Source organism: Taudactylus pleione, unplaced genomic scaffold (genome assembly GCF_031769625.1).
Source record: "Taudactylus pleione unplaced genomic scaffold, aTauple2 ptg000019l, whole genome shotgun sequence".
Classification (NCBI taxonomy): Eukaryota; Metazoa; Chordata; class Amphibia; order Anura; family Myobatrachidae; genus Taudactylus; species Taudactylus pleione.
Genome location: NW_028284421.1, coordinates 22,957,960 through 22,970,312, shown reverse-complemented (window position 1 = coordinate 22,970,312; position 12,353 = coordinate 22,957,960). Strand labels below are relative to the sequence as shown.

Here is a 12,353-nt window from a genome sequence, read left to right as displayed (position 1 = left end):
CCTAAATGTTGTTTGATTCACAATATAAGAAAAAACACAACTTCACAGTTGTAGGCATGTTCTGTGAATGAAATGATGCACATCTTAAAACAATCCATTTTAATTCCAGGTTGTGAGGCAACAAAACATGAAAAGTGCAAATGGGGGTGAATACTTTTGCAAGGCACTGTATAGCATGAACCTCAAATGTGGGAATTGTCATGGTTCTGCGGGCCGAGCCTCCAGATATGCCACTCTGAGAATCGCCACCCATGACTTTACTGGTTCTCTCAGCATGTGTGGTTACTCAAACACGGTCACTGCCACCAGCAAAGGGGAACTTTAGTGCTAAAACACAAGGTAAGCCTTTGCCCTTACCTGTACACACAATTATGAACACTTAGTAAAATAGGTAACATGGGCCACAGGAGGCCTTGGGTCTAAGAACACAGAACTAGAATTTTATTAATTTTAATCTGATGACTGACCCCATGCATTTGGATGCGCCTGGTGAACATCATATCGTTCAGTCATTCACCAGACTGTGTGGTGTGTACAGACCGCACAATATGTCGCCCGTCGCATCGTGGGTCGGCTGGGTACACCGGTCATCTAATGTGTACCAAGTTTAAGAATTCACCACTGGGTTCCTCAGTTGTTAATTCTAACAAAACTAGATAGATGTTCGTGCAGTGAATGTGACATCTAACGGTTCTAAGAAAAGTTAGGAGACATTTATCTACTGTTTACTTATTATGGAATCACACAAATACTTGATTGTTTGGTATTATAAGGTAGCACAGCATTTGTCAAATTGGTTTAACAAACACTCCCAAAAAACCACAAGATCTCTGCCGTTTTGGAGCAATAGCATCAAACTTCTATAAAGGACTTGTTTGCTCTTAAGCAGTTTTCCTGATGAGTTATCTCAACAGAAAGGTTGAGAAGTTTATGTTTTTCAGCAATTGGGCAGTATTAGTATCATATTACCACCAGTTTGGGGCATTGCGATTACAAGGTTTGGGCTTATATAGGCCTGAATTGCTCCTAAAGTGCACATTCTTATGATCAGATTTCCTTCACACAAATTATGTTTTATTATATGACACTTTCTAGAATAAATCTTACTATAAGAATTAAATAACATTAAACTTATCAGATTTTTCTTTTTTGTTTGGGTAATTCTTAGGTTCTTTCAGAAAGGATTTTGACAACCTATACTGTTGGATAATCCAGTCCATTCTGTAGGTATACTGTATGTTACTAATTTACTAGTTTAAAAGACATCTGCAATGGTCATGAGGTATTTCTGGGAGTGTAGGTATATTAAGTATTTTCAGGAAACAGTAGCTCTCAAAAGATGTATTGAAGAGCGGTGACTAGAATTCAGACAAAAATGGAGCTTGGCTCAGACAATGTTAAAATGTTGTGTCTTTTTTGCCTTAAACTAAGATAAAAATGAGAAAGACAACCATTTTCCTCTTTGTAATAATAGCCATAATAGTGTTGGGCTCTCCCACCATTTATATTTCACTTATACCCCCTTTCACACTGAAAACGAAAATCCCGGGTAATTCCCTTTTGCCCGGTAATTTGCTAAACCACCCAGGATTTTTCCCTGTGTGAAAGGGTCATCCTGGAACTAGAATCCCAGGTTTCTGACCCTGGTTTTTTGCAGTCGTAGACCTGGGAATTAAGTCCCGGGTTGACCTTTTCACACAGGGAAAAAATTTTCCTTTGTGAAAGGGGTATCAGACAGAAAATGGCAAAAAACCTGGCACGCAAAATGCCGGGAAAAAGCTGGGTTTTTTGCCATTTTTTGGTCTGAAAGTAGTATTATAGGGCTATATTTACCAAGAGGTGGCTTTCGTAAGCCGCTGCTTCTCGGTGGGTTAGAGCTGAAAATTTAAAACTGCAGTCACATTCAGTGTAAAGTAGTGTTCCTGCTAGCTTGTTTTAGCAGGGCGCCTAGCCCTGACCGATTTTAAAAGGGCAAAATGTGCCCAGCCCCTTTAGTGGCGTCCCGCCGTGACCCCCCCTTTTTGGTGCACACAGATACTGCAGCCCCCCCCCTACCCCTCAGCGCCCTGCCATTCCAGCAGTCTAGCGGCAACACTAGTGCAGCACACCAGGCTTTACACTGAATGTGAGTACCACTAACTTTTCAGCTATAACCCGTCGAGAAGCGCTTTGTAAATATAGCCTCTAGATTTTAAATGAAAATGTGCATTAATAATGTGTTTGTACTGTATAACGCTGAGGCAGAATAATTGAAGACACAAAGACTTGGACCTTTTCTCTCTTTTAATAGTGACTTTACTGCAAAAATTCATTAAAAATTTCCTGAACAAATTTTATCTTTGTACCAGCGGCAAATTTTCCTTACCCTTATTCCGAAAACAGTCTTTACCCACCCTCCCTCCCCTTCTCCCGCCCAGTGCATGCCTGGAATTCAGACTTTACTTCTAAGGCTGAAAATAGTGATTAAAAACACTTACACCCCCCCCCCCCCCATCCCCGAGGTTCTTTGGTTCAACAATAAAAAATATACACACAGAAAAAAAAAAAGCACAAGACCACACAAATATTACAAAAAAATAGCAATCCTCATCAAAGCCAGAGTGACTTCTCATTTCTCAACCTCTGGCACTTAAAAAGGCTGAAATATTTAAAACAATTTAAAAATAGTTTAAAACTTTTATTGAGGTAATGATCTAGGTTTCCAAGTGAGGCCTACTAGATGCTTCCAAAAAAATAAAATTATATATATATATATATATATATATATATATATATATAGGTTTGCCCAGGGCTCAAGTGTGAGCAGAATTTGCACTGGACAATGTAAATGCATTGCTTTTTTTTATTTTTTTAAAGTCTCTAAATAGGCCTCACTACAGATTCAAACAGCTTTTTTATTTATTATAAATTCAGTGTCTTATCTGTGATGGAGAGAAGATGGTATATGAGGTATATTAATAAGCACCAGTTCCTCCAAACGTTTCATAGGTTTCACACAAAAAGCACATTTTCTTCACAGAATAGCATTAAATAAGACAACAGCCATTATTTGTGTGATCCTCGTAATGTTTATCATATACAGTAGGTTGCAAAAATAGCCCTGTATTAAGGAAAGTTTTAGTCACTTCATAGTTAATAAAAGTAAAGATTTCCCCTGACTGGGCTCGGTGAAATTTATCTGTTGAGCAACTGGTGCTTCAAGTATTTTTAAACAGAAAAACAAAAAACAAACAAAAAAAAAATTCTCAAAGTCAAATATGTATATCCCAGAGTCCAGGAAAGAATAGATTTCTCTGAATAACTAAATAAAATCTGCTGTTGTCTCACTATTTTACATTCCTAGAATTAGCAGCAGAAAAATGAAAATGTTGTACCTGATCTGGAATAGATAAAATGTTGTATATTAATTAAACTAAAGCAACAAGAAAATATTCCTGTTAAGTGTCAAGCAAAAGACAGATAGTGTGCCAATACTAAGGTAACTTACTACAGATGGGAATTTCATATGAAAACACAGACAAGCAATGACTAATATATGGTTAGTGTGGACAACAGACCCAACAACTGGGAGGCCTTCATGTAAAATCTTTGGGATAAAACCATCACCAATGAACTTGAGTTAAACATACATCCTTTCAAGTCACCTTGGAATGGAAAAGGGTAGAAATAATCTGGAAAGGATGTCCCAAAATTTACAAAAGGCGAAGGAAAGTGCAACTCTTCAATTCTATGTGATGTGCTGTGGAGTGCCTCTGAAGCCAAAGACACTTCTGCGCAGAAGTATTTACAACTCATTTTTCTAAGCATCCTATAGAGGTGTGGAGGAAAATAAGTGAAGATACCTTACCTTAATAAGTAATGTGGGCAGCTGGACATCGCAGTGACATCTGGTAGCACATCACTTAGAATTTAATTCCCCCCTTAATGTGGACAGAGTTCTGATCAGAGCTGCCAGTAATAAATACATTTCCCAAGCAGCGCTGGTAGGGTTTAATGCATGAGGAATCCCTTACCATGACTGACCTGGAAAATATACTCTCCATGCCCCTTTAATAAACCTTTCCAAATGATCCCATGACCCTCATCCTTTCAATGTTTTAAACTTTTTTTTTTTTTTTTTTACACTTTTATACATCCATTAGTAGGTTAATAAAACACAAAAATAAATCAATAAAATGTTCACAAAGATGATTGAAGATGCAACGTGCCTTGTCAGGCACCAGGATTGTCATAAAGATGAAGTCTGTGAGGATGTGCCATCAGAACCCCACCACAGTGCACTCTGGGACCACTCAGGCCTTTGTACACATGCATTGTATAGACGTGGCTTGTTCAACATAATACTAACTTCAAATTTAAACCGCCAGTGGATTATACACATATTCAGGACCCATGTTTTGGAAATCTAGCAAATATATCTTTCACATGAAAAATAAAACCTAAACACTTTTTAAACTTTTCAATTTTGTTTTTTTTTTCTCTTTTTTTTTTACATCTCCTGGTAAATTAATTTGTTTATCTACATTGTTTGAATTCTTGCATTGTATATTTTGATATCAGATAAAACAGCATAGATCTGCACTGTATTAATCTAAAAATGTTAAATAAAAAGGATTATAAATATAACTGGTATAGGATTCCTGAGTGTGGGACCATTAAGACACTAGGGTAAATGAAAATGAATCTTATCTTGGGAAATAGTGATCCAAACATATTTTAACCCAACTCAAGGAGACCTTGAAATGGTTTTCTATGCCTCACGTATGCTTAAATACAGTTCGAAAGTTTCGAAATCTGCATATTTAGGGAGATTGACAGTCGTATTCAATAACCAAGTTTTGTCGAGTGGGCAAAGATTTCTCTGTCATAGGTACGGTAAATGTAAACTTATTACCTAACCTAGCCATGTTGAATAATTTTAATACTCCCTGTTCCAAAAAACCCCAAACAAAGAAAAACCAACAGTGCTTATTTTGCCATGTACGTCATCAAGGCCAATAGAAGTCATCTCTATCTTAGGGGGGTTTTGTTTTACACATTTAAAAAGGCACAGCCTCGTCTAGCAAGGTGGCTCAGAGAAGATCTCTCTGCTAAATTATAACCTTTCAAGGATTTAGTGTCTCAATCTAGGTTTCCACGAAGATGAGAAGTATGAGCAACACAAGTGTGATACCAGTCAATGACAAACGGTCGGTAACTGCAGAGAACAATATGCATGTATAGATAAAATAAGAATTCTTCAAATATAAAAAAGTAACATAAGGAACATGATGTAACTGCAGCTCTATAGTGTCAAACCAACACCACATCACATCAGAAGATACCAGGCATTAAAACGTGCATTCTCAGAGACAGAGGATACTTTAAAACTTGCTTCAGAATACAAGATAGAACTATACTAAAACCCCTCGTGTTAGCTAATTGTCCTACAAAAAGTCAACTGTCTTAAGCACTTTTTTGATTGCATGACAGCCACTAGGGGAAAGAGAAACATATTGGAGCTTAAATGATACAGGGAACAAGGTTGTGCAATTTTGGGCTTAGCAGAAATGTCTTCTCATGCCCCTTGCACACCGAATCTGCTTTAAAGGGATAGCTCCCATCCTCCTTCCTTGCTCTCCATCCTGAAAGACCCTGGTGAAACTGCAGGTGTGAAATTAGCCTATCACATTGACTGAACAGGGGGAAGTGGACAAAGAACCAATGCAGGTCTGCTGCAAACAAATGCTCCCAGAATACCATACAGAGGATAAAAGCTGATGCTCAAAGGCAGGTTAACGACTGGGTCTTTACTAGACCTTCATCCTGACCATTAGTGAATTTGTGTAATGCCATCAGAGAATATGAGGTAAAATTGGTTGTGAAACCTTTCCTTAAGGTGAGGTAAATGGAGTTGAAGTCTTCCTGCAAGCTGAGGTAGGTACGGTTGTGTAACGCTTTCTTGCGGAGGTGGTAAGTAGTATCATGCTTATGCCTCCTTTTTGCTCTCTTCCATGGCAGAGGATGAGGGCTTAAAGGAACCAGCTGGTGGAGGGTTCAGCTCCTGGGGTTCCCCTGGAGGAAGTGGGGCTCTGGGAAGCCTGGGAGGTATTGCTGCTGCCACTACCCCCACTTTGGCCAGTGTAACCAGCAATTAAAGGAACAGGCTTCTGGGCATATAGAACACCTAGAAAACAAAACATACACATGGAAGTTAGAATGTATGTACATACAGAATATTTCTTCGTAAGTGCTGCTTGAAATAGATATAGCCAATAAGTGACTAGCTCAGCCTGAGTGCCCCTAGGAATGATAAAAAAAGGGCTGAATATCAGAGTTAGACTATTTGTATGAAGTGTGAAAAGGAGAACAGCCTCGGAGTGCGAGTGCCTGGTAAAGATATAAAGTAGCTTGGAGATGCAAGACTGAAAGGTAAGTCTTTACAAGACAGTGTAGAGCACTGAAGAGTGCAAGTTATATTTTATAATGAAAGCAAAATAAAAGGTGATAGGGCTGGAATTGGAGTAGGCTAGCAGACAGGATAAGATAAGAGTAACACCCAACAGTAGCAGGTGAAGCTAGATACAGTGAGGAGAATAAATAAAAAGGCAGGACAGGCAAACTGCATACGTGGAGCAATCTGTAAGCAAACTACAGAGCACAATAGTGATGCTAACACATGTAATAAAGTCCAGTATACAGCACGTGTATGAAGTTTGCGTCCTGATGCTACTGCATACAATCTGTGAGTTAGCATGTCATCACTTCTATTTGTATTAGGAAACCATGTGACACACCCCTACTGTAATCTAGTGTAGGTATTAGTAGTCAGCTTGTATTTCTGTGATCTGTATGAAACAGATAAAGTTAGTTTATAGGATTCTGGTGCTTCTGATAGATAACTTACACTGCGGGTACATTATCTCATATATACAATTCTTAATTTAAGTATGTGATATATACTTGTCAGAAAATTAACAAATCACTGTTAGCATTGTAATAACCAAATGCATGTTTTTCACCAAACTTTTAAAGTGGTCTTAACGGTTTCCTTTATACGTGTAGAACCATACATAGTTTAGGAAAACTGCCGGAATGTAGCTTTTTGTTCTATTAAAATGGTTTCAAAAAAATTCTTTACTTATGCTAATTTAGCTCATTAGCCCAAAACAGTTCACACAGATCATTCCTACATAGTAACAGGACTGTCCCCTTACTATCTCACATAAAACTGGCTGCTATTGTTCTTCATTGCGAATATTTAAGTGGAATATCAGACCCAGACATTTTCCATTAATATGAAAACAAATTAGAAATAAAGGTAAACTTCATAACATTTTCACAGTATTAAGCCAAGTCCTTTGACAGCATCATTTTGTAAAACTCTTGGGTGAAATAGTTGAGCAAATTGTAGGTAAGATCAATATATTACAGTGAACAAAGTGCAAAACAACGTACTCTGTTCAATTAATGGAATGTGGTTGTTGTCTCTTGCACAGCCCTTACAAATAGATTTTCAGAGTACCGCCGCTACACATCCTTGCCGCTATCAGTATTCCATGGAGGCGAGGTTCTAACAGACTGAGTGCTACCACGTATACATCAAATAAAACCGATATTTCTTATAGGTCATGTTTCTTACCAGAATTAAAAGGCAGGCACACTTTTTTTGTTGCACCCACCTCTAAGGATTTAATCTTGTGTTATTTAAAAACAAGGGAAAAAACTAAAAAAGGTGTCCAATATTTCCCCTCCAACAAACTGCAATTCACCTGTGTACATTGTGCCATTAATTTCAATGGACATGTTGATACTGCCAGTGCCCAGGTTGAGTGAAGTCTCCTGTCGGTCCTGTGCTGCTAGGGAAGAGAGGACCATTATTAGAAGACTTATAAGCATGTGTTATTTACCTGCATCTGTGACATGACAAAATATTGTCCTGTTCTTAAGCTTGTGAGGCAAATAACAATAACAGAGGTAGTGGAGAAACACACTCACCCTTCCCGTTTATCTTTAGTTTCATTGGTATCTGCCGTGCCATGTTAAACAAATTGTGTTGAAGCGCTTGCTGCATTAGCCTCTGCTGCTCTTCCCCCAGTGTCCGTGAAGCTCGCTTCTCTGGGGGCTCACCCATCTCCAGCCTCTCCTTCAGCTGCTCCAATGGAGAAGTTCGTACCCCCATAACGGTCTGTTGTGCATTCAAAAGGCCAGGAGCTAGAGAGATACGGTTTGGCAACAAACTTGCAGGACTATCACCTGCAAGGAGAAGAGTCTAACTAGAGTGTACAACTGGTAGAAGCAGGTATATTTTATCTTACAACATATTTGCCATAGATGACTAAAACATGTTAGTTTTTGAAAATTAGAAATTGTATGATCAAAATATGAACTGATACCTCTTACTTTCATTATTGTAGAAATACACAGAAACAGCAAAGACAAGTGATTAAAACGACTGTTTTGCAACTATATAGCAAAGTTATATTGCCATGCAGCTACTGCTACGTATAATGAGGATTAGCCGAGCATAGGCTTATATCTTTTCTATATTTGTTTCAAACTACTGCCTAATGTTGTTAAAGCTGCTGGCTATCAAGCCCCTGTAAGGCCTCTTTGGTTGTGGTTTACAAACCAACCTTGCTGCATAGCCACCAGGTGTGTGCAATTTATTTAAACTGCAGAGTTATTTAAAGCATTATGGGCCCAATTCAGAGATGTATGCAAACCTGATGGTTTATGGGGGGCATCCACTACAAGATCTGAAAACGACTGCACGATTACGACATTGTAATCGTGCAGTCGTTTGTCAGTCGTGTGATGTGCCTGCACTGAAGGAGCAGACGTTCAGTGCAGGGTTATCCATCATCTGGAAACATGCTGAGCCTGACGATATCGTCAGGTTGACCAGCATGTTTGCACGGTGATAGATGTCTAAAAGACCAAATTTTCAAACGATTTTCAAACGATGTTCGAACAATTATCGAACGATTATCGAACGATTTTATCGTTATCGTTCAACTTTATCGTCTAGTGGATACCCCCCTTTACTTGCATCTCTGCAGCTGGAGATCTGTGCATGTGCAGGATCTGCACTAATGTGCTGGTCTTTGTCTGCAACTTCGGTCGCAGTGCCCCTAACCACAGCATGATTGACATTGCTGTGGACCTCAGTGCCACTTCCAATGCAAAACCTTCAAACACCTTATACTAAAAGGTTTGGTTATATGTCAACCATCAATATGTAGACAGTGTTGAAATGTTGACATGATAGAATGCTGGTATCATCCTTGATGGACCAGCTGTGACTTATCTGCTCCACCTCCAATCCTCCAGCATCCGGGTGAGTATTTATCCCCTATCGCCTAACCTTAACCCCCCCACCACAGCCTAATCCTAACCTCCTCCTGCAGTGTAACCCACCTGGCCCACATCCTAACCATAATTAAGACATTCTGACAATGTTGCCATTTCACCTGTCGAATGTGGTGTTCGACCTTTTGACTACTCGATGTCCCTGCTAAAATATCAATGTGAGCAGTATGTTGGAGTCATGTCATTCTAGTCATAGACAGCAGGGGGAGCTGCAGAACAGTCAGTCACAAATTGAAGCTCATTCTGCTGATAGATTATGCAAAATGGGAGTAAAGATGTGAATTGTTTCATTAACATTATGAAAACTAGTGTTATAAAAAACAAAGACTTGGTAAACTTGATCAGTACAGAAGCTGCTGTTTTTTTAAAAAATCAAGTCATTTTTATAAAAAAATTTCACAAATTATAAACAGATGTAAATTAACGTACATGTGGTGCCAATAAAAAGATAATCCGAAAATGACAAAATACACATTCAAAAGGATATCCCGAGTAAGCCGGGCCTAGGACCAATGTAGGAACATTTACCCAACCAGTGCATGAGTTAAACAAACAAAAATACAAAAAAACCCCCAAAAAACAAAACAAAAAAAACACGGAAAGCAAAACCTGTAAGGGAGTTAAAGGGGACCCCGTCCACTCACCAAGGAATCCCGCCAGAGTGGTAGAAGTATCAGCTGTCAACCAGGTGACCAGATGCGAAGTCGTGAGGCCATAAAATAGACTCTTAAATTAGAAAGAGCCAGGCCGCCCGCAAATTTAGGTCTGCATAGAGTTCAAAGATCAATCCGAGGTCTTTTTTTCCCCCCCACACAAAAGAGGAAAGAATAGAGTCAATATGGGAAAAAATCTTTTTGCGAATAAATACAGGGGTAGTGCTGTAGTACATAAAGATATTTAGGCTGATTTACCATTTTAGATAAATTAATGCGACCGGTGACTGTAAGCGGAAGTTTCTTCCACACATTAATTTTTTGTTTAAAAGCTAAAGGAGAAGGGCATCACATTAAGTTCCAAAAGGAGAGAGTTCATTTTAGGGGGCAAGAGAGATGAGGAACAGTTTAGGGGAAAAAGGCTAGACTTGGACCAATGAATAAAAAGTCCCAAAAAACAACCAAAATCTTCAATGACACTCATCCATCGTTCTAGCGAAGGGCCAGCGTCTGCAAGGAACAACATATCGTCCGCACAGAGAGCTATCTTGTCAAATACACGGCCTGCTTGCAGACCGCGAATAGCTGGATCTAAGCGAATGAGACATGCCAGGGGCTCGATAGCCAGTGCAAACAGTGAAGATGATAAGGGACTCCCCTGACGCGTACCACGTCCGAGCTGGAAAGATGAGAAAATATAACCGTTCACTGACACTCTGGCTGATGGGGAGGAATACAAAAGACGGACCCAAGAAATAAAAACGAGGACCAAAACCAAACCTAAACAGGACTTCCCACATAAATTCCCATTCCACAGAGTCGAAGGCCTTGGCTACATCAAGGGAAGCCACCACAGCTCCAGGGACATCTGCATATGGTAGGAGAGACATCTAAGATTTTGGGTAGTGGATTTACCCGGGATAAAGCTGGTTTGATCAGAATGTATAATGCAGCTAACAGAATCGAGACGAATAGCTAAAAGCTTGGCCAATATTTTTATATCCGTAGTAAGGAGGGAAATAGGTCTCTATAAGACTCTGGGGAAAGGGGGTCCTTCCCTGATTTTAGGAGAACAACCAAGGCCTCCGACATGGATGGCGGGAGACAACCTGCAGCAAAGAGCGTCAAAAATTTCAAGGAGACGTGGGATAAAAAACCCTCTAAACTTCTGGTACACTTCTATTGGGACACCATCGACTCCAGGAGTTTTACAATGTGGAAAAGAGATAACAGCCTCCAGTTCCTCTTCCGTGAAAGAAGGCTGTAAAAAAATCATCGCATCAGTGTCCAAACGAGGAAAATTAATGAGATCTAGGTAAGACTGAAGCTGGGAGGGAGAGTATGACACCCTAGAAGCATAGAGAAGTAATATTGCAAGAATACCGCCGCTATAGATGGAGCGGAGTAGCGCAAAGTCCCAAAGGAGTCAAGGATACCAGAGACCGCCCTGGAAGCACCATCCTCTTTTGCCAGAAAGGCCAAATAACTCGCCCCAACATCAGCCTGTGAGTATTGCAGATGACGAGAAAATAACAATCTACGCTTATGGTGCATACACACGATCAGATTTTTTCTTCAGATATGGACGATAACGATTTAAAAATCGTTCAGTCGTTCATATCTGAAGGAAAATCGTTCATATCTGACATGCCTGAACGATGGACGATCAACGATGCGCGTTCCCGTTTGTCAGATAACGATATCTGACATCTGATGGGTTTGCAGTCAGACTTGGACGATCCCATTCATTTTAATGCAGTCAAAAATCGTTCAATCGTTCAAATCGTTCAAAACTTTGGTCAAATCGTCCAAATCGTTCAAATCGTTTAATCGTTCAGTCGTTCATCTGACAAATCTGACAAGTCTGACAAATCTGACCGTGTGTACGCTCCATTAGACTTTTCAAACAAATGATCCGACCACTCTCACTGGGCACGGAGCATAGTCTCCCAGTCTGAGTTCTCCCTGGATCTAAGAAATTGGGCCTCAGTATCTCTATAAACAGTTTTCAGTTCAGTCTGTCTCCTATGATATAATATAATGTCAGCAATACATTTAATAAAGGTTCCCCTGAGAAACGCCTTAAAAAGAGTCCCAGAGGAGAGAGACATGTGGCGTTATCTACAAAATAGGAGACCCAAGCGGCCTCCAATTCAGAACCGGCACCCATAAGATCTAACCAAAATGGATTAAGCTTTCAAAAACGGGCACCCTCAGAAAGGGAAGAACCAATATTAATGCACAAACGGAGAGTGATCAGAGATACCCCTAGATAGATCATTCATTTCAGAAACTCTGGGAATCAAAATAGGTGAAAGAAAAATCATGTCAATACGGGAAAAGGAGCAA

At 39.6% G+C, this 12,353-nt stretch overlaps 1 protein-coding gene across 2 annotated transcripts in view; it reads right to left on the bottom strand.

Moving 5' to 3' along the window:
• Positions 1-2,491: 2,491 nt before the first annotated feature.
• The window catches only part of ARID3B (AT-rich interaction domain 3B), a 106,233-nt gene continuing 96,371 nt past the window's right edge, over positions 2,492-12,353 (bottom strand). Inside the window, exons 7-9 of one of the 2 annotated variants that reach the window (XM_088446101.1) lie at positions 7,978-8,235; positions 7,752-7,838; positions 2,492-6,166 (exon numbers count right to left, since the gene is read on the bottom strand). In XM_088446101.1, the coding sequence (XP_088302227.1) occupies positions 6,012-6,166; positions 7,752-7,838; positions 7,978-8,235 (500 nt within the window). In that variant the 3' untranslated portion in view covers positions 2,492-6,011. The remainder of the gene's footprint in view (positions 6,167-7,751; positions 7,839-7,977; positions 8,236-12,353) is intronic. The other variant, XM_088446108.1, reaches the window with a different exon arrangement.